Source organism: Poecilia latipinna, unplaced genomic scaffold (assembly GCF_001443285.1).
Source record: "Poecilia latipinna isolate Pla-1442-1.1 unplaced genomic scaffold, P_latipinna-1.0 Scaffold67, whole genome shotgun sequence".
Taxonomy (NCBI): Eukaryota; Metazoa; Chordata; class Actinopteri; order Cyprinodontiformes; family Poeciliidae; genus Poecilia; species Poecilia latipinna.
This window is the reverse complement of record NW_015112683.1, coordinates 167,974-187,876: the sequence shown is the minus strand read 5'-3', so window position 1 is coordinate 187,876 and position 19,903 is coordinate 167,974. Positions and strand designations below refer to the sequence as shown.

Genomic DNA, 19,903 nt, shown 5'->3' with positions numbered 1-19,903 from the left:
AAATTATGAATCCAAATTTACTGTGATATGCTGTTTTCTTCTCTCTAGGGGATACTGGAGTTTTTAAATTACTTTCTAAATATTTTCTAATTGAACATTTCTGATATTCAGTTTACTCCCCCACCACACGAGAGTGGTATGAAAATACCACTGGTGTGGTAATACCACTTGTGTGGTATTTTCATAATTTAACCCTATCTTTTGAATTTTTTGGATATTTAATTTCAAAAATATTTTATTTAATTTTGTTCAAAATGTCTTCCATAACTCTTATTGTGGTTGTCCTCCATAGATCTTATCATATTCATGTTTAAAATGCCTTTCGTTGCTTCATTTCAATGCTTCATTTCATTTGTCGTCTTTAGTCGTGAGCAGCTAGAGTCCTGCAAAAAGCACAAGTTGTTCCCAGTTGGTGTTGTGTCTAAAAATTGAAAAGGGCAAGAGTTTGACAAGCTTAAAATAGCATTTTTGAAAAGGGGAGACATGTTGCAACAAATTTCTAGTAACTTGTATCGAAATTAAATTTAAAGTTTGACCAAGTTTTGTTTCAACAGAAGACCTCACTTAAGCCATTTGTTTAAATAGTTGGAAATAAGGCAATTTCATATTTTCAACTATCTTGTTCATTCTTTGAGCTGAGGTTCCTTTTATTAATTGATTCATAGCTCAGCATTTATATAAAAATAAACTTTTAAAAGAAATGTCTGCAAGTGATCATGTACATGGACTGTACAAATGTGTTGTGTCAAAATCAAATTTTTCTGGTAACTGCTTGCTTTTACCACTTTGGAAAAAGGTGATTAGATGTGCATTAGTTTCCTCAAAAGTTTTTGAGGAAGCCATTTTGAGTTTCCTCAAAAACCATCCTCTGATAAAGTACCTCCACGAATAAATCATGCTAAAAGCGTTCCTACAGACTAACAGATCTGGATATATGCTGATGAAAATCCACCCTGTTTTTTATCCGTAATTTCTTCCTTCTTCCCAGGTCAAAAGTTGACCTCAGTTCCATCAAACCGTATTAAACTCTAGAGTAATCTCTATTGCATAATTTAGTGCAAATCATCACAGATCATGTTTATGTGAGGTGCAATGGGTTTGTTTCATCACAAATAACTAAAATGTGTTCAATTGAAAATATGCAAATGCTCCCAATTGTTCAAATGTGTGTTCATGCAGAAAAAAGATGAAGCATTTTGTGGCCCACACAACAACAGACCTCCTACAGATGACAAGTCATGACAAGTCATAAGGACATTTTTCCTATTGTTCAAGTTGCTACTGGGTAGAAGTGTGACATATCTACAACTGATCATTCACTAAAACGTCAGTTTTCCAGCTTAAAAAGTTTGAGAGAAATAAATCCTCTAGGGGGAGCCACATCCCAGTTGGCCGTTTTAGATCGAAGCATTCAAGACTTAAAAGGTTTTTGTGGTGGCCTTTATTTAACAGTAAACGGAAAGGAAGTAGGGAAGACAGAAAAGAAAGTGCAGCAAATGGTCCACGGTCAGGAATTAAACCAGGGACAACTGCATTGAGAACTGCAGCCTCTATATGGTACATCTGTTATACCGCTGAGCCATGTGGCACCCCCATTAAAGACGATATGAAACTGGTTCAATTTGCAGAGTTCATTCTCAGTTTTATTTCATTGAGATCAAACAGAAAAGGATGCCAATAGCTTTAATTTCAGTATATCACAGTAAAGACACAATATAATTTGAAGTTAATGATAATGCACATAATTCTTCATATGCAACCTGTAAACAGAAACATCTTAGAGTTCATCTCCGTCCCAACTGTTTCTTAAAGGCCTTTAAGGATTTTGCCATCATTGGAGCAACTTCTGTGAAAATGACAAAAATGGATTACAGAGCAGGAATTTGACATTTAGTATTATGCTTATCTATTACATTTTCTCATTTGACTGCAGGAAAAAAGTAGCAACATTTATCTGAGAAATTGCTATCAAGTCACAAACACTCAGCTCACTTATTTTTTTCCGAGGATCTTGGTTGTTGCTTCCGCCAGAGCCGCTGGTGCTGCTAGACCTGTAGGGCTCATTGCAACTGGACCTCATTGGGTTCTCCTGATGTTTATTACTGTAAACATGCAAAAATATGTAGGTTTAGATGATTCATATACATATTTAAAAAGAAAATAAGAGTGCTGATTAAAGCAGTGCTAAACAACAAAAGCCTTAAAACTGCCTCCGAGCAGAAGAAACCCATTTGTCTGGCACACACTCCCAAGTTCTTGTTTGTTTAGCATCACTCAAAAAGCATTCCCTTCACCGTTATCACACGAGTCTGACCCTTACAAGCTGCTGTTTTCTAGTGATCACTTTGTGCTTTTATGTGGAAGAGCCAGGCGTACATGTTTTGTCAAAGATAAGAGCATGCACAATGCTGCATCAGAAAGTCATGGATAAAGTCTATTAGATACAAAGACATGACAAGCAACTGAGAAACAGCCTTAAATTTAGTATGTGGGTGGCATCCACCTGCACTTGAGCTGATGAGGCTGGTGCATAGCAGTTCCATGAATTTCCTGCTGAATTCGCACATCTCTTGGCGGCTTAGCAACGGTGTGGATAAATGCCATCTTCACCTGCCGTCCTGAAAGGGGCAAAAAACAGGGCATGGTGACTGGAAGGCCATTAAAAAGAACATCTAAAATAGCACTTTAATTATGTTATGTGATATTTAACTATTTAAAATAGTTTTTACTTGATACGACCAATTATTTAGTGTGAGTTTTTACTTATAGTCTTGTGATTGTCTTTCTCAAACAAATGCCACTATTAAAATGGTCTGGTTGCTTAGTTAAATAAAAAAATTGTATTTGTATTTTGCCATGTAGATGTTGAGTAAAAACTTTTTTTTTTTAATTGTAGTAGTATAATTTCACCTAGATATTAAAAAAAGTTAATTAAGTCAATTGGTCAAATATTCCCTCTTAAGACATGACTGTTTTTAACCATCTCTGGTGCTATAATTAATGTCTAAACTTCCCATGAAATAAATGTAGTACAGTAACTTTTTAATATATAGTTCACTTCCGACTGTCAATCGTAATCCATGTCTTCCCAGTTTCCTTGGCTGTAAAATGTCTCAAAACAGAGGCACATTACTCACTCTTAGGAATCCTTTAAAATGTGAGCGAACATGTCATGCCATTCAAGTAAGGCAGATGTGTTTTAGGAAATGGTTTCAAGAAAACTGACTCATCGAAGCCTGCTTACATCTAAAGTGAGAGAAATATTAAGGTTTTAAAACTAGGAATATCACAAGACCAGATGAGGGCGCAAGTTCATCTTGCCAACATGAACAGTCAGATTGATCATAATCCCACTTTTTTTTCTGATTCAGTTTTTGCCAAACATCAAAGACAACCCGAAGAGCTTTTAACTACTTTAGCCATGCTCAGGATCTTGCTAGATTCCCAGAGATTGTGTAGATTTAGATTTTCTCAAAAATGAGGAAAATAATCTGTCTGAAAGATAAATCCAGAGTCCTGCGCCAAGTGAACATCTCATTACAAAATTGTGCAATCATGAAATTAAACTCGTCCTTTAAGAAAGCGAAGAGCTGTTTTCAGAGCAGAGAACCCACCCTTCGGCTTCTGAGATTGTGCCGAGACAATCGTTTTTGTCAGTCTTTTGAGCTTCCTCTCCCTCTCCTCAGACAGTCTGATATACATCTCTTTCCATGACTCATATTCCTGAAGTTTGCAGTCTTTGAAATCCCTCTGGCAGTGTTTTCCCCATAAATGGTCCGTCACTCCGATGTATATCTGTTGGAAGAAGAAGAAAAAGTCAACTCATAATCATTCAAGCATTCCAAAACAGTGCATACAGTGAGTATATAACTTGAACAAAGAAAATTTAAGATAAATTAAACAACCAAAGTGAGAATTGCTTGCAAACATGTGATGTATGGGAAAGTGATTTGCAAGCTGGCATGCAACGTTAAATTGTTTTTCACATAAGAAAGCAGTTCAAGAATGAATGCGGGAGGTTTTGTGATGGTAGATGGAATGATTATCTCAGAAAAAGCAATGCTCCAGTAAGCTAAGCATCTTGACAAACATGACAAATGGTATGTAGATATTGCTTATCTACAGACAGACTATAAAGTCATAAGAGTATCATATGTGGGCAGTAAAATGGCACGTACAATACAAGTGTGCAAAGGAAAGTGTAGAACTAAGCTTTGATTAAATTCAACACATCCCTGAATGTTGTGCTCATGGGAGCCAGTAAAATAATCTGTAATAATTGATTAATGGAAAATTAATCTGCAACAAAGCTTTTGGTTTATGCAAGTAAGCTTATTGAGGTAATCCAAGTTCTGAGTCATACTGCACCTAAATTATGTATTCTTAATATTTCTACAGTAACAATAATCAGACCAGACTTCAGACTGATCTGTTTGAATTTGGCTAGTTTGATCTGTGAGCTACTTCAGATTTACTTTCCCCTGCTGCTCAAGTACGACACTTAGTGGCTGTCTAACGCCATTACATTATCCTTAAGGGGTTTGATTCAGAGCCTTCAATCAGTTGATATCTGATGTGCTCTTAAAACTATTAGTGAAAAATACTTTTCTAAGTTAAGTTAAACATTGCAGTTGTGTATATATATATATATATAATTGCAAGAGGTAGCTCATGAGTTGAACCACTCTGAAATTTTACATCAAGCTTAAAGATTTGTGATATCTACTTAAACTAGCTAAAATATTGGAATATTTACATTTTAAAAGGATTAAGAGTATTTTGAGTGAGAATAATTTCATATCATAGGAAACAAATTTCTAGTTTTTAAATTATATTTACAAGAGGGCATTCTTTTAAATCTTAGCAGTCTGGAGTGTTAAGATCAACAAATGTAAGGCTCTTACACACAGATATAAATTATAGGCAACAAAACCTTTCTATCAATGTCATACTCTGAAGAGCTGCAGCAATTTCAACAGTAGTAGTTTTATCGCTGTTTTGTCCTGTTTGAGTAAATAGGTCTTGTGCACACCTAGTAGGTCGGTCCTGTCCTGTCCTGTCCTGTCCTGTCCAAGACAGTTACTCAATCACCATAAAACACCAAGGACACTATTTTTACTAATTGTGGGAAAAAATGGGTGTGATTATTATTTCTACAAACCTGTTTGTGACAAGGAAGCACAGAATTTGCCCACATGTAGCCACCATACGTTCCATTGTCTGACAGAACTTTAACGTTTTTTTTCTTAGTTGGGGAAGTGATCTACCCCAGCGCAGGACTAGAAGTTGGAAGGACGGCAGACAGGGCTCTTAAACACCAAACAGGACATCAACTGGTCCAAATATATTCCTGTTGTCTTATTTTGGCTCAAAATAATAAAACGTACTATAGGTTTAGTTATGTAGCTTAAGAGTTACACAATGAGAGAGGTAAAGAAAATTTTGGGGTAAATTTATATAGCTCAATGTAAGCACAAAGACAAAGTTTTAAATATGAGAGCTCTGTCACTATAACACATCCACAAGCTTGATAGAAGTCATCAGCTGACCATCACTTTCATTCTAAATATTGTGCTGGTATTAATCGAAAAAGTATTGAATAACGTTCTTACTGGGTTGTATTCCTCTATTCGCAGCAGCTGCTCTGGTGTACACCTCTCCAGTACTGGCTCAAGAAGTTCAAATGGGACTCCACCGGTCTCGTAGAGCACTGAAAAGAGATGCATGCTTCTAAATGTAAAATCCAAATACCTTGCAAAAGCTTTCAGACACTACTCACAGTTGAGGTTGTTCTGGAGTGTGCGTATACACTGTTGAAACAAGCTCATCATAGTCGGGAGGAAAAGGGTTTTTGCACCAGAGTACACTTGCATCTTCTTATTCAGTCGCTGACCAGTGAAGACTACAGACTCCTCCGAAACATCACAAGAATCCGGCTCCTTATCAACTTCAATAAAGAAAATATATCAAGAAAAATTAAAAGAGAGATTACAGATGTAATTTCTAACAAGTATTACCTTTCTTTTCGAAGTAGTAGTCATTGTGTGAAGACTTTTCCAGTTCTGGGAGAGTGGCGGGTAATGGGACATCCATCAAATGCATTAAAGATTCCTGTGTCTTCTGGCATATTTTTAAGAATTGTTACAAAAAAAATAAAACAACAATAACTATGGCATCCAGTTTACACATAAAGTTTTAAATATCAGGTATACCTGTTCTGGAAAAGAAGCAGATGATTTCAGAGGCTTGGTCCCTGGATGCTTTGATTTTGGCTCTTTTGACGCAGTCTTGACCATTTTCGGAGCTTTCTTCACTCCTGAATGTTCTTTTTTCTTCTCCACATTCACATCATAGTTCAAGTAAGATTCAAAAGACATGGAGGGTTCCTCCTCATCACCATTACTCTCTGCATCTTGGTGCCCCATTTTGGCCTTTTTGTGTTTTGAATATTTCTCTCTTTCAGGATCTGGATGGGGTTTTAGATTGTCATGCTTTTCATAGTCTGTTTTTTTCCTTTTTCTGTTTCGAGTCTCTGAGCTCCTCGACATCTCCAGATGTCTGTCCTCTTTGGCCCATTTTAATGTTTTTGAGTGCTTGTCACTGGATGAAAAGATCTCTCTGTTTTTCATTGATTCTTTTGATGGCTTTGATTTTGTGTTTGATTCTCGTTCTCCGTCAGGGGTTCCTTTCAACTTTTCCCTAGACTCAGATTTGGATTTTTTATAAGAACCCTCAAAGGATTTGTTTCCATGCATGTTATCATTGTTTTGTTTCCTCATCTTGGAGGCAACATTGTTGTCCATCTTGTCCTCTTGTATTTCAGCTCTGCTTTTTGAAATGTCCTTCCAAAGTTGTGTCTTGCTTTCTTCTCGACGCTTTTTATTGTTCTTGTCCACACTGAGTTTCCTTTTCTGCTCTTCCAACTCTTCTTTCTTACTCAGCATTTTGTGGGCCTGTTCATCTGAAGTATATTGATCCTCATGATTAGATGTAGGGCAGTTATTGTTATCGTCATTCTGCGGACTCCCATAATCAGAACAGCTTTGGTCATCCTCTTTGTTTTTAACAGAAACACTATCCAACCATGCTACATCATCACCATGGCTGCATAAAGTGCAAAAATCAATTCAGGAATATTCAAGCAAATTTTACAATCAAAAATTAAATAAATTACCTTGTGGATTCCTTTGGAATCAGTTTTTTCCAGCCTTTAACTAGCAACTTGGCAAATTCCCCCGCTTGTTTGTGTCTCCGCAGGGAGTTAACCGTTTTGCCAATTCCAGTTTCCTATTGTGAATTTCAAAACTCATTAGAGCATACAGTAAAATTTTTAAAATATCTGTACTTGTTCTATAGCATACAAACTTACAGAAAGAATATCTAGTGTGATATCCAGATCCTTTAGTTTCTGCAAAATCTTTAGAACCTGAAAGAAGAATAGGAGACATATTGGGTGAGTTCATGTTTTTGAAAGTTGCTGTTCTATAAGAAAAATCAGTAAGGAAAGTCGTTTTAAAATGAAAGTGCAGAATGAAACACAATCCCATTTTCTTTTTCATGTAGTTATTTGCACATTTGTATTTGTGAGCAATTCAACCATTTATGAGCAGTGACATTGAGGGGTGAAGCAAATACTTTGCTGACACCTGAGGTGTGAAAGGATCTCAACATATAAGAAAAGGGGCAATTTATTTGATTTTTATTACTTTAAAAAAATAAAATTACATCAAACTAAAATTAAAAAGTTATTGTTTTTCTTTAATATCATAAATGTTTGCAAATAGATCACCTGTGGGACATTTTTGTTGATATATATATATATATATATATATATATATATATATATATATATATATATATTCCACATAATCTTCATGCATATTTATAAATATAATTTATGTTTGTAAGGAATCATGGAATCCATTCAGTATAATGACTTGTATTTTTTCTAAACTCACCAGAATTTTTGAAGTGCGTTCATCTTATGTTGTATTAAAATTTTTCTACTTTATTGAGCACAAGAAGAAAAGGTGCCAGTTTAAGTTGTATACCTCTCATTTTGAAAACAGAAATTAAACTACCACCTTTTTTTCCTTCACATTTCTGGTGAGAAACATACAATTATTGTTGGCTATAAAATGTATTTTATGAATAAGCCGGCCAATAGGTAGATGACTGCACTGAAACTTACAGTTGAAGCACCAAATAAGGCAGTGCTGGGTTGGGGTCAACACAGCTGCTGACTGTGCATTTAGAGCAGATCTATGTATGGATACTCACACCCACTAATCTCGCTCCCTAATCTATAAATGGTTTCTGGCTTCATGTCTTTAAAAACTAATGCGATTTCCATTTCATGTCTGCATTTAAAGTGCTTTCAGTGAAAATTCGTCCAATATTTAAATGCAGCGTTACAACTGCCTGCACAGCGCCCCCACCTTCTCTGATGACGGACAACAGCAATAAGTTGAGCAGATGGGTGAGATGCCAGTTTTAGCCTGAGGCTTTCCCATATAAACAGGACGGACTCTTACAGCTATACGTTTTAAGACTTGAGCATGTTCTCAGCTTCTACCACGTTAGCCCTAAAGATGAACAGAAAACACTTTTAAGTCACTTTCTTGGAATACACTCTCAGTAATTTATGTTTTTAAATTTAATGTTAAATACGGCAAACATTATGAGATTAAATCGAGTGGTTGGGAACTTTTCTAGTGTATTAGGATAATTGGAGGTCTTAAATAGAGGGTTGTATCGGCTGCTATAAAAGAAAAATCTAAATTTAAACTATTCCCCCCCTGCTTTGTCGGTTTTATGTGCGGACTTCAATAAATAAAGAAATCAAATCTACCGTTGTAGGTTCTGCTTTGTCTGACAGCTGAAGTTTGAACCGCATGATTCTCTTCACCACATCTGAGCTTCTGGCCATCACGACGGTTCACGTGCAGCCTCTTGCGCACACCGGGCAGCGCGCGCCCATTGATGACAGTAATATAATGGGCGGGACCGAGAAAACGCAACCCCTACTCGAGATAATAAATTAGATCAAACAACATTTGTGTTGTTTAATGGAGTTGTGAGAATAAGTTCTTGTATTTTCTTCTGTTTTTTTATTTTTTTTTATTTTTTTTAAATTCTAGATAAAGTACTAAAGGGGTCACATGAACAACAGGGACTAAAACAACGATGATCTCTTATCTATACATTAAATTAACTTAAAGGTTAATTATAACTCTAAATTTAAAAACAATAAATTCTTAATTCACAAGATTAAGTATTGAGTATGAAGTCGGTCAACACTTTGCGACCACGAAAGCTTCAATTCTTTAGAAAAGTCTTTCCACAAGATTTAGGCTTCTAGGAATCTGTTACTTCTTGTAGATTTAGAATATCCTGTCAAATGTGAGGCAAGACACTGATGTTGGGTGAAAATTGTTCTTCCTATCTGAAGACAGAATTCTATGAAGGACAAGTTCGCCAAATCAAAATTGTTTTCAAAGTCACATTGAGGGCTATTTTTTTGTTCAAGGTAGTTATTGTAGAGAGAATAATGTTTTATATCCTTTGTTCCTAAAGAAATTCACAGCATCTGCCCCAAGGCAGAGGAAGGGAGTGATGGAATAGGTGCTTTCACAGATTACAGAATGGTGGTGATTGTTGTTACCCAGTGATTTAACTTTCCTAACTGACTGGTTTCACAGTGTTTTGTCATAATAAATGGAGACTACCGTGGGGAACTATTTGTTGAGGAGAATCTCTGGTCCCTGCTTACTGCCATACAGTTGTTGATTGGCACTCAGTTCTATGGAGGAGGAGTTTACCCCATGTCTTTCTGTGGAGGTGAAAGCTGGTCTCTCTCTCTCTCCTGCTCCAGTAACTGGAGGCACAGGTTCCTTCTTCTTTGGCCTCAATTCCATTCTCAGGTAAGTTGAGCTTCACAACCCTTTATCGTGATAATGACATTGAAAATGCAGCTGAGAAAAGGGAGTGTTTTATTGCTGAATATATATTATAGGGCTCTGTACAGAATACTGCAAGTATTAAGTCAACTGAGTATGCGATGCTGTGAAGAGATTTTATTCACATGTAGAGGGTGCAGACTTATTTAGGATAATCTAAAATGTTTATGATGAGTAAAAGGATACAACAGAGTTTTTTTAGTTTCAGTTTGAATTGCCAGAGGACACGAGGGAGGCCTGCTGCTCAAGTCCTAAAGACTATAAAAGGAGGGTCATGAGAGAGGCACCCAGCAATGCTATTCCTGGACTTGCTACTGATAAACTGCGACAGATGCATGGGGGGCATGTTGAAATACTCCTGCTTTGCAGAATAAACTGGTTGCACTCATGTTAAGGTGTCAAGGAATGGTTTTATCAAAATTCATTTCAATTTTTAGAAAAATAAGTAAGAAATGTAGAGCTTTGAAAGGACAGATTAGTGTAAAGTAAACAGGACAAAAAATTAACAACCACTACCAACCTAATATTGGTTATGTTGGTTCCTTGCCACCTGAAATAGCTCCTACAATTTAAAGTATAGAAATAATTGTTTGTATTGCCACTGAGATTGGGTCAATATCTTTTGAGGTTTCTTTTGACTGTTTTAAAACATCACAAGAGGTTTCAGGGCCAGGTGAACCTTCACTCATGACTTTGGTGTCTTTAAGAGTGAATGTTTTGACCCTGAGGGTTCTGCCACAGAGTAATGGTTCTTCTATGAGGTTTAGCTGGTCAGAAATGTGTACTTTATGCCTGCAATTGCAATGTTGATTAGAGTTTGTTACACCTCATTTCCTGCATCACAGAATGATTTCTGCATTTTTCTTAATCTCTGAAATGATTTTCTGCTAAACTCTGACATGTGTCCATATTTTCAGAAGGATACGGGCTGTGTTCCACTGCTACAACCATGGCACCCAAAAAGAATAAGATGACCAAGAAGAGTAAAGGAGACATAAATGACATTATGGTGGAAAACAGTCCCATTAACAAGATTAATGGACTAAACACTCTGATTGAGGGAGGAAATGGCTTCAGCTGCATCTCAACTGAAGTTACAGATTCTGTGTACGCACCAAATCTTCTGGAGGGTTTGAACAACATGCGACAAGAAAGCTTCCTCTGTGACCTCACTGTCACCACCAAATCAACAACATTTGATGTCCACAAGGTTGTCATGGTCTCTTGCAGTGAGTACATTAGAAATATCTTGAAGAAGGATTCGAGCCTTCAGAAGATTGACCTGAACGATCTCTCACCAGTTGGTCTGGCGACTGCAATTACATATGCCTACTCAGGAAAGCTTACCTTATCCCTTTACAGTATCGGCAGCACGATTGCTGCAGCCAGGTTGCTTCAGATCAACACCCTGGTAAAAATGTGTAGTGATTTCCTCATGCAGGAACTCAGTGTAGAGAACTGCATGTATGTGGCCAATATTGCCGATGCCTATGACCTTAAAGAAACAAAGGAAGCAGCTCAAAAGTTCATGCGGGAGAACTTCATTGAGTTTTCTGAAATGGAGCAGTTCCTGAAGCTGACATATGAGCAGATCAGTGAATTTCTCTCTGATGATTCCTTGCAGCTGCCCTCTGAAGTCACAGCCTTCCAGATTGCCATGAAATGGTTGGACTTTGACGAGAAAAGGCTAAAGTACGCAGCAGATCTCCTAACTCTCATCCGCTTCGGAACAATCTCTGCTCAAGACCTTGTTAATCATGTCCAGAGTGTTCCTAGGATGATGCAAGACGCTGAATGCCACCGGTTACTTGTTGATGCCATGAATTACCATCTCCTCCCGTATCAGCAGAACATCCTCCAGTCACGTAGAACAAAGGTACGCGGTGGCCTCAAGGTGATTCTCACAGTTGGAGGACGTCCTGCTTTGACGGAGAAATCTCTCAGCAAAGATGTGCTCTACAGAGATGAAGATAAAGTTTGGAATAAGTTGACGGAAATGCCAGCAAAGAGTTTTAACCAGTGTGTGGCAGTATTGGATGGCTTCCTGTACATAGCAGGTGGTGAGGACCAGAATGATGCAAGGAACCAGGCAAAACATGCTGTTAGCAACTTCTGCAGGTACCAGCTACTCTGTTTGAGTTTATTTTCCGTCACTTTTCTGTGGTGACTTATTGCTTGTCATTGTTTAGGTATGACCCCCGCTTTAACACCTGGATTCACTTGAACAACATGATCCAAAGACGCACCCACTTCAGCCTCAATACCTTCAACGGCCTCCTGTTTGCTATTGGCGGTCGAAATGCTGATGGTGTCCAGGCCTCCATGGAGTGCTATGTACCCTCCTCTAATCAGTGGCAGATGAAAGCTGCCATGGAGGTGCCACGCTGCTGTCATGCCAGCTCTGTTACTGATGGTAAGATCCTAGTATCAGGAGGCTACATCAACAATGCCTACTCCAGGGCTGTGTGCGCCTATGACCCCTCCACCGACACCTGGCAGGACAAAAGCAGTCTGAGCACTCCCAGAGGGTGGCACTGTGCTGCTACTATTGGAGATCGAGCCTATGTTTTTGGCGGCAGCCAGCTTGGAGGGCGAGGAGAGAGAGTTGATGTCCTCGTTGTTGAATCTTACAACCCACACAGTGGCCAGTGGAGCTACTGTGCACCCCTTCGCACAGGGGTAAGCACCGCTGGCATTTCCATTTTGAACAACAAGATCTATCTCCTGGGGGGCTGGAACGAGGGTGAGAAGAAGTACAAGAAGTGCATCCAGGTTTACAACCCTGATCTCAATGAGTGGACTGAAGATGACGAGTTGCCGGAAGCTACAGTTGGCATTTCATGCTGTGTCGTCACCATACCTACAAGGAAAACACGAGAATCCAGAGCCAGTTCAGTTTCATCTGCACCAGTCAGTATATAAGGGTTTAGAGCTCAACAATGATATAGTTCAGTTGATCAGATCTCCACTTTGTCTGTTGCATTCTTGGTACCAAATGGACATCATGTTTCTTTATTTAACTAAAGTTTAGCAAAAATGCAAGGTTTACCACATGTTTAGAAACTATTTCATTACTGCTACACTTTGCTTTTTTGATGCAAAATATTTTAAAATGATACAAAACATAATATCGCATAACTAATTTTTAAAGGGGCCAATTTAAATTGGCCCCTTTAAAAATTTAATTTAAAAATTTACATTTTTAAATTAGTTTAAAAATTTAAACTAATTTTTAAAGGGGCCAATTCAACTGGAATATTTTTACTTCACCCGCTACAATTAAACTAAGGCAAATTTCATCTAAAAACATGATACGTTGAAAGAAACATGAGAACAAAGTTGATCAAGGTTATAATGCAATTTGCTACTGTGATCTTCTCATACTGTACTTGAATAGGATAAGAAGCTGCAGAAGGAATGAGTGTGATGACACCTACCAGGAGTAGGTGCTTGTGATCAGTGCTTCAGCGTATTCAATTAATTAATTATTCAATTAGCATTTCAGTTGCAGCATGCAGCACACCTAAGCTGTATGCATTTTCTGTTTTAATAACTGCTGGTACAATTCAAACAGGGTCTGTGCTGAAAGTAGGTGACTGGGTTCATAAATGGGTTCCGATGGGAATTATTTATTTTTAAAAATACAAAGAAAAATCCAAGACAGCAACAAAGTTCAGAGCCTGAGCTTGTCCTGAAGGTCATAAATTTCCTGACTGCTCATGTCTTTATGTTTTATGTTTGTTTTTAAATTAAAGTGACAACTTGTTATCTTCTCTGCGAACTGTGTTTTATCACAAAGGAACAGTTTGTAAAATTATTTTTTCAGCTATTTTTATTATATTTCGAGGGTGTCCAGGTATCCAAGGTCTTATTGTGGAGCAAAACAAAAAAAAACTTAAAAACGACCAGCATGTTAGGCTGGTCTTCTTAATTGCTGCAACATTTAATTTTCCTATGAGATTAACAAAGCATGTTTGAATTTGAATTTAAAATTGACTAGGACCTTTAATTTGAAATATGCCATTTAGAATCCTAATCAAGCTACTAGAAACTCATATCATTTAAGAACACAGGAAGAAAAAAGGTAAGAACATAAGGTAAAAGTTGAAAAAAAAAACACTTATTCACAGCACAACATTTATTTAGTGGTCATTGATGTATTAGTTCTACGTCATTAGAGCACATTTCCCCTGCTTAAATATTGCATTAGCCTTGTAACCAGAGCATGACTTGCACACCCACTCCTGTTTGTACTGACTCAAAGCTTTCAGAAGAATACAATAACAGGTCATGTCATGCATGTACAATTATACTCTATCTGAATGTGTGTAAAAGTTGCCCTTAGTCATGAATGAGCTGCACAAAACTGATCACCAAGAGGCACTCCCATTATTGAACACCTTTTACAAACTAGCCAGCGGAAACATGTCGCTGCTTTACATAATCTTTGACTTTAGATGAAATGTGATACGGGCTGCACAGGTGCGGCATCTATGCCAAGGGCCTCCATTGTGTTGTTTTTAAATGTTTCATGCTGCGCTTGAGATTATTGGGGAAAAAAAATGTTTGGTGTAAATTTTTTTGCAGTATTCATTTACCCAGAACTTTGGAGTCTCAATAAGATTGTTATTGAGTATAATGTGAAATATGGTAAGCTCTTAGATTCTCCTGTTTCCTGTGTGGGTGTTTGCATTAAAACAAAAAAAACAAAACAAAAAAAAAAAAAAACAGAGGATAAGTAGCTCATATTAATCACAACACTGCAAGTTAAACTGCATCCATATTTGGGATGGGTGTGAATGAAGACAAAAGAAAAAATGCTCAACACCGAACCATGAAGTTGCTGTCAACACACCATTCCATAGAAGTTACTGTGTCATTATTGGACATGGTTTTTTTCTTAGATTAATGGTGCATTCAAGTATTTATGAAACGCTGTCACCTTTGACATTCTGGTCATTAACATGACTCATTCACTTCTAGGAGGTCAGAGTCATATGACTAAGCAACTTATTGCTACTGTACTGCACTCAACAGTAAAACACAAAGGAAAACACATAAAAATATGATTTTTATATAAATATAAGCAGGTTAAAGGACACAAGAGACCTAATTTTGTGTCCTAAACTTTAAAGATTTTTTATGTGAAATTGTTTTTCATTGTTCTTTGTTCTGTATTTTTACTCATTGTACATAAACACTGGCTTGATAAAGTCTTAATTCTGTTGATAACCTGTAGTACGGAATGCATGTGAAAAATTTACTCCGTGGGCATGACTGAGATATTTATTCTGGGTTTTTTCAAATGTGCCTTTGAAGTGTTTTTACAACGTGGAAATCGTACAACAATTAACTTCATCGAATACCAGCCAACAGCACTTGGGTCTGTGTTTCATTCACACAGATTTTCTTTGTCTATGCGAGGTCCAATTTATAAGTACACACTCAATTACAGTAATATTCAATAAATTAGAAAGTATGTTCTGCTTTTAAAAGAGTGTTAATGGTCTGATGTAACATTCTAATCTTAAATTACTATAAATCATTATTAATTTATTATAGAAAGACCTTATTAACAAAATAAAGGCTTGAAAACATCCGTCTGTACACTGTGTTGCAAGGCTGTACTTTAGCCCACTGAATGTTTTGGGATTCCAAAATATTTTTATATTTTTACGTCTTCAAAAATGTTTTAAAAAAAAACTTGTTTGTTTTTATGTGGATCATCAAGAGTCTGAAAATGGTAATATTGTACCTCAACCTCTGACCTATAAGTTGTTCCTGAATACCTCAAACATAACAACAAGCTTTCAGTAACTGTTACACCACAGCGTACATGATAGTTACTAAAACAATTCAGTGCAGTTTTGTTTTTATGAAACTGAAGACATTTCTATAAAGTATGCCAATGATTTCCAACCCTGTCTTCAAGACACACTGGCCTGCGGGTTTTAGATGTCTCTCTGCTTTAACACACTTGATTCAGATGATTACAGTTCAGCCAAGGTCTGTTAATCAGCCATCAGCTGAAATCAGGTGTGTCCAGTCAGAGAAACATCTAAAAAATGCCGCCCCACATCCTTGAAGGATCAGGGTTGAAAAACACTGAACTGGTAACACTTTATTTGAAGGGGGTTGAATAAGACTGTCATGACACTTTCATTAACATGACATAACACCTGTCATAAACATCAATAAGCCTTCATGAATATTTATGACTGTTGTCATAAAGCGTCATTCGGTAAATTATGACATTTTTAATACAAAGTTGACATTATTCAAAATGTCTTTGTTATGACAACTTGACATTAACCAAGAAATCATTACTGTTTAAACTTTACCTTTAATAACATAAAGTTACCTAATTTTTAAAGTGCAATCAGTAATACTTTTATAACAAACTTATATCAGTAATGATTACTGAATTATTATTATTATTATTATTATTATTATTATTATTATTATTATTATTATTATTATTATTATTATTATTATTATTATTATTAAATAATATTTATTTCTAAATGCAATCGTTGTCTCTTACCCTCTGATTGACAGGTCGGCAGGAGGAGCTTAGCTGAAAGGATGCTGAGTCATGATGATGTAGCTTCGCTCCTCCCAAAGGCGTCACGTGTGTAAATCCAGGAGGGCGTTCATATGTTTAACAGAGTAACTCTGCGTGGAGCGGCAGTCTGTTTCGGCAACGGCGAAGTTCAACGGCTCACCTTGTAACGGAGCTTAGGAGAAACAGTGTCAGAGCGTAGCCGTCAACCAAACAGACGTTACGTGACACCGACGAGCTGGTCCAGTTTGTCCCCAACTATTGACTGTGCTCGGCCGAGCTAACCAGAAATTAGCAGGTGATGAGCAGGGGCTGGCCTGTCTGTACTTGGATACCCAGTTAAGGTTACCGAACAGGCACGCTGCTTAACCAGCATCAACAGACTCTTCTTGTGAGCTACCTGCTTCATCCCGTGGGACCAAGACTGTACCGCTTATTTGGACTGAGACTTCATGCTAGATCTCCGCAAGTTGGACCAACTAGCTAGGTAGCTAACGTTTGGCGTACAGTTCGCAGTTAATAAGCAGCCAGCAGGACACTCTGGTCGATTGTCCGTCTGTGCCATGGGGTTACTGTCGCAAGGATCTCCCCTGAACTGGGAAGAAACAAAGAAGTATGCCGACCACATCCGAAAGCATGGCATCATCCAGTTCCTCAACATCTACAATAAGGTCAAGGATCGTCAGAGAGATGTGTTGAAGTGGGGAGACGAGGTAAAAACATGACTTTAAATAATGTTCAATGCTTTTGATCAGTGAGGCATGATGCAATAAGGCCCCCTTACTGATTCATCCGCATTCTTGAATGTTTCTAGTATGCGGATGCATATAAATAGTAAATAACTTTGCTATTTACGTGCAGTAAAGTTAAACTATTACATTTGTTTGATTACTTTTTATAAAAACTTATTTTTTTCCATAATGTTTGCATTTAGGTTGTTTAATATGTTTGTTTTTTGTTGTTTTTTTGTTTTTCTTTTTTTGTCTGTTTAAATGGTGCCAATTTCAAAACAAAGGTTATCTAAAAGTGTTTAACAAGACATGGGAGTCTACCACATGAAGATATGATCAAATAAATATTCAATAATTAAATGTATTTATTTAGTTTAATTTATTGAAGATCAGATCAAGTTTTGGGTTAGTGGTACACCAGTCAGTAGAACAGAGATCAGAATGAGAGAGTCTTTTTATCTAAGGACTTGCAGCATGTACCAACTGCAGACAATTGCTGGCATTATTGTCGACTTTGCAGCTATCATTCATACCGAGCATGGCTACAATGACAGTGGAGAGGAAAACTCTCCCTTAACAGGAAGAAACCTCCAGCAGAACCTGCCTGGGATTCTCTACTGGATTCCAAACTACTGTCTCATGTCATATGTCTTTTTACATATTAAAAGAAAGCACATCCAATGTAAATAAGAAAAATATTAACACAGGCCTAATAGGTGCACTTCAGCTTCAAAAATACATCTGTCTTGAAACCCAGCCAACTGTATAAAGTCAATAATTAGTCCTCCTGGGCAAGCGTGTGATAACAGTGGGGAAGGACGTGTCTCTTTTAACAGGGGGAATCCTCCAGCTGGAACAGCATGAGATGGAGCGTCCAACTGCCCCGACTCACTGGGGGTTGAATAGAGATGCATAGATGAGGCTTTTCTAGGCAGATATAAATTTCTGTTTTAGTTTACTGATTTACTTAAGCTTTTTGTTGTTTTTGTTAAGAACCGTAACACCTATAAAACCAAAAAAAAAAACAAAAAAAAACATGTCTTGCAGGGGGAATCCTCCAGCTGGAACAGCATGAGATGGAGCGGTGGTTTAAGAGCACTTTCTGTTAAAGATCAGCTAATAACACAACATTAATGGTAGCAGTAGCTCTGTCAGTGCATACAGAAGGTAGAGAAACGCAGCCACGTGAAAACACAGGACATGTATATTTCCACCATGTAAGAACAATATTCGACAAACATTCTTAGAATAATGCTGCATTTAAGGCCCTGATCTACTGCAAGTCCAAACAGCCTTCCTCATGACCTGAACACAAACAATTGCAAGTCCAGCTTTCATGAGCTATGTCTCCCTTCAGCATTTCACTGTGTGTAACTGTTAATTCTCAGACAATACTTCTTGTAAGAAAAAAAGCCCCTCTTTGCTGAGTGATTGATGGCACAGTGCCTCCTACACAAAATACTTAAGATTTATGTGCTTGACTCGTCAGCGCCCTGTTTGCTTTACCAATTCTTTTAAGTTTTTATCTCTTTTTGTTTTTTTTCCAGCCTTTTACCGAGTAACAAAACTTCACTGTGCCTCAACTTGAATGCTGAGTCTTTAATTTGAATCGACATGGAATGCTGTTGTTGTAGATTAATCCCTCTTTCAGACGGGGGATTACAGCCCAGCAGAGTCAAAGTCAAGGAAACCTTCCTGATGAATTGGAATTGATGTGATGGCTTCCCAGTCTGCTCAACGTAAAGCCAGTGCTAGGATTAGGAGGCGTGCTGTGTTTGCGTGTAAATTTTCAGTGTGTGTGTGTGTGTGTGTGTGTGTGTGTGTGTGTTTAGGTTGAGTACATGCTGGTGGAGCTGGACGACAACGATGAGAAAGTTCGGCTGGTGCTGAATGGTGGAGATGTTTTGGAAACTCTACAAGAACAGGGAGAAAATACAAACCCGAAGTAAGTCATCTGTACAGAGATCTTAATGCACACTCTTCTTTTTAATTAGCTTCACTCACAACACTGTCATGAAACGATTCCTGAGGCGTTTGTTGTACATGTGAAAGCATGTAAACACCAGCGTAAGGAGAAATTCAGAGCTTTGATTATGTCTAAGTTGATACTAGGAACTGAAGTGGAAGATAAGATCTGTTGAAAATCTTGAATTTCAACATATTTGAACAGATGTTGTGTTCATCAACACTTTTTTTATGATTTTGCTTTGGCAATGAAGATGGTTCCCATACCTGTACACCCTTGGGCGTGCATTTATGCAAATAACCAGTAGCAAACATCGCCTACAGCCTCACGGCATTATTTAAAAACCTGGTATAAGAGAAACACTTACTTGACTCGGTTGGTTAAAATCCGAGACATGAAAATAACAGTTTGTTTCTGCTGTTTATTTACCTTAAGGGGGAATTTTTTTTTTTTTAGTTTAAGATACTTCTAAAATCAAAACATATCAAATTAAAGGCCACTGCTACTGTAGGCGTCTTTTTGTTAATGTGACTCTGTAATTCACACTTTTGTGGTGTTGAGGAGGAAAGGTGTTACCTGACCCGACATCTGACCCAGCTTTGGTTCTGGTGAGGACATACAGGTGCTGGTCATAAAATTAGAATATTGTGATAAAGTTCATTATTTTCCATAATGTCATGATAAA

General features: G+C 37.4%; 3 protein-coding genes across 6 annotated transcripts in view; 2 read left to right on the top strand and 1 right to left on the bottom strand.

The window, feature by feature from the left end:
* Positions 1-1,616: 1,616 nt before the first annotated feature.
* Positions 1,617-8,984, bottom strand: eloal (elongin A, like). Of its 4 annotated transcripts, none has more exons than XM_015060301.1 (11): positions 8,852-8,984; positions 7,370-7,426; positions 7,175-7,287; positions 6,213-7,026; positions 6,018-6,120; positions 5,780-5,947; positions 5,613-5,710; positions 3,615-3,795; positions 2,504-2,618; positions 1,993-2,102; positions 1,617-1,846 (listed from the first exon to the last, which is right to left on the bottom strand). In XM_015060301.1, the coding sequence occupies exons 1-11, from the start codon at positions 8,927-8,929 to the stop codon at positions 1,785-1,787; spliced, it is 1,899 nt and encodes a 632-aa protein (XP_014915787.1). In that variant the 5' UTR covers positions 8,930-8,984; the 3' UTR covers positions 1,617-1,784. The 4 variants fall into 4 exon arrangements, with proteins under 4 accessions (XP_014915787.1, XP_014915796.1, XP_014915771.1 ...); XM_015060310.1 differs by having other exon boundaries at positions 6,213-7,023; XM_015060285.1 differs by having other exon boundaries at positions 6,213-7,104; positions 8,852-8,983.
* Positions 8,985-9,817: 833 nt separating this feature from the next.
* Positions 9,818-13,098, top strand: klhl31 (kelch-like family member 31). Its single transcript, XM_015060273.1, has 3 exons — positions 9,818-9,923; positions 10,877-12,077; positions 12,149-13,098. Exons 2-3 carry the CDS (start codon positions 10,909-10,911, stop codon positions 12,879-12,881), a joined length of 1,902 nt encoding a protein of 633 aa, XP_014915759.1. The 5' UTR covers positions 9,818-9,923; positions 10,877-10,908; the 3' UTR covers positions 12,882-13,098.
* Positions 13,099-16,587: 3,489 nt separating this feature from the next.
* gclc (glutamate-cysteine ligase, catalytic subunit) overlaps positions 16,588-19,903 on the top strand; it is a 17,711-nt gene continuing 14,395 nt past the window's right edge. The window contains exons 1-2 of the mRNA XM_015060264.1: positions 16,588-17,234; positions 19,085-19,197. Coding sequence (XP_014915750.1) covers positions 17,085-17,234; positions 19,085-19,197 — 263 coding nt within the window. The 5' untranslated portion in view covers positions 16,588-17,084. The remainder of the gene's footprint in view (positions 17,235-19,084; positions 19,198-19,903) is intronic.

Excerpts from the sequence above, each read along its gene's own strand:
- eloal (XM_015060285.1), bottom strand. The coding sequence starts at position 8,929 with ATGGCCAGAAGCTCAGATGTGGTGAAGAGAATCATGCGGTTCAAACTT. Across the intron at positions 7,427-8,851 it reads ACAAAGCAGAACCTACAACG|GTTCTAAAGATTTTGCAGAA; the intron begins GTAGATTTGATT and ends TTCTTCTTTCAG. Across the intron at positions 7,105-7,174 it reads ATTCCAAAGGAATCCACAAG|CCATGGTGATGATGTAGCAT; the intron begins GTAATTTATTTA and ends CACTTTATGCAG.
- klhl31 (XM_015060273.1), top strand. The coding sequence starts at position 10,909 with ATGGCACCCAAAAAGAATAAGATGACCAAGAAGAGTAAAGGAGACATA. Across the intron at positions 12,078-12,148 it reads GCTGTTAGCAACTTCTGCAG|GTATGACCCCCGCTTTAACA; the intron begins GTACCAGCTACT and ends GTCATTGTTTAG.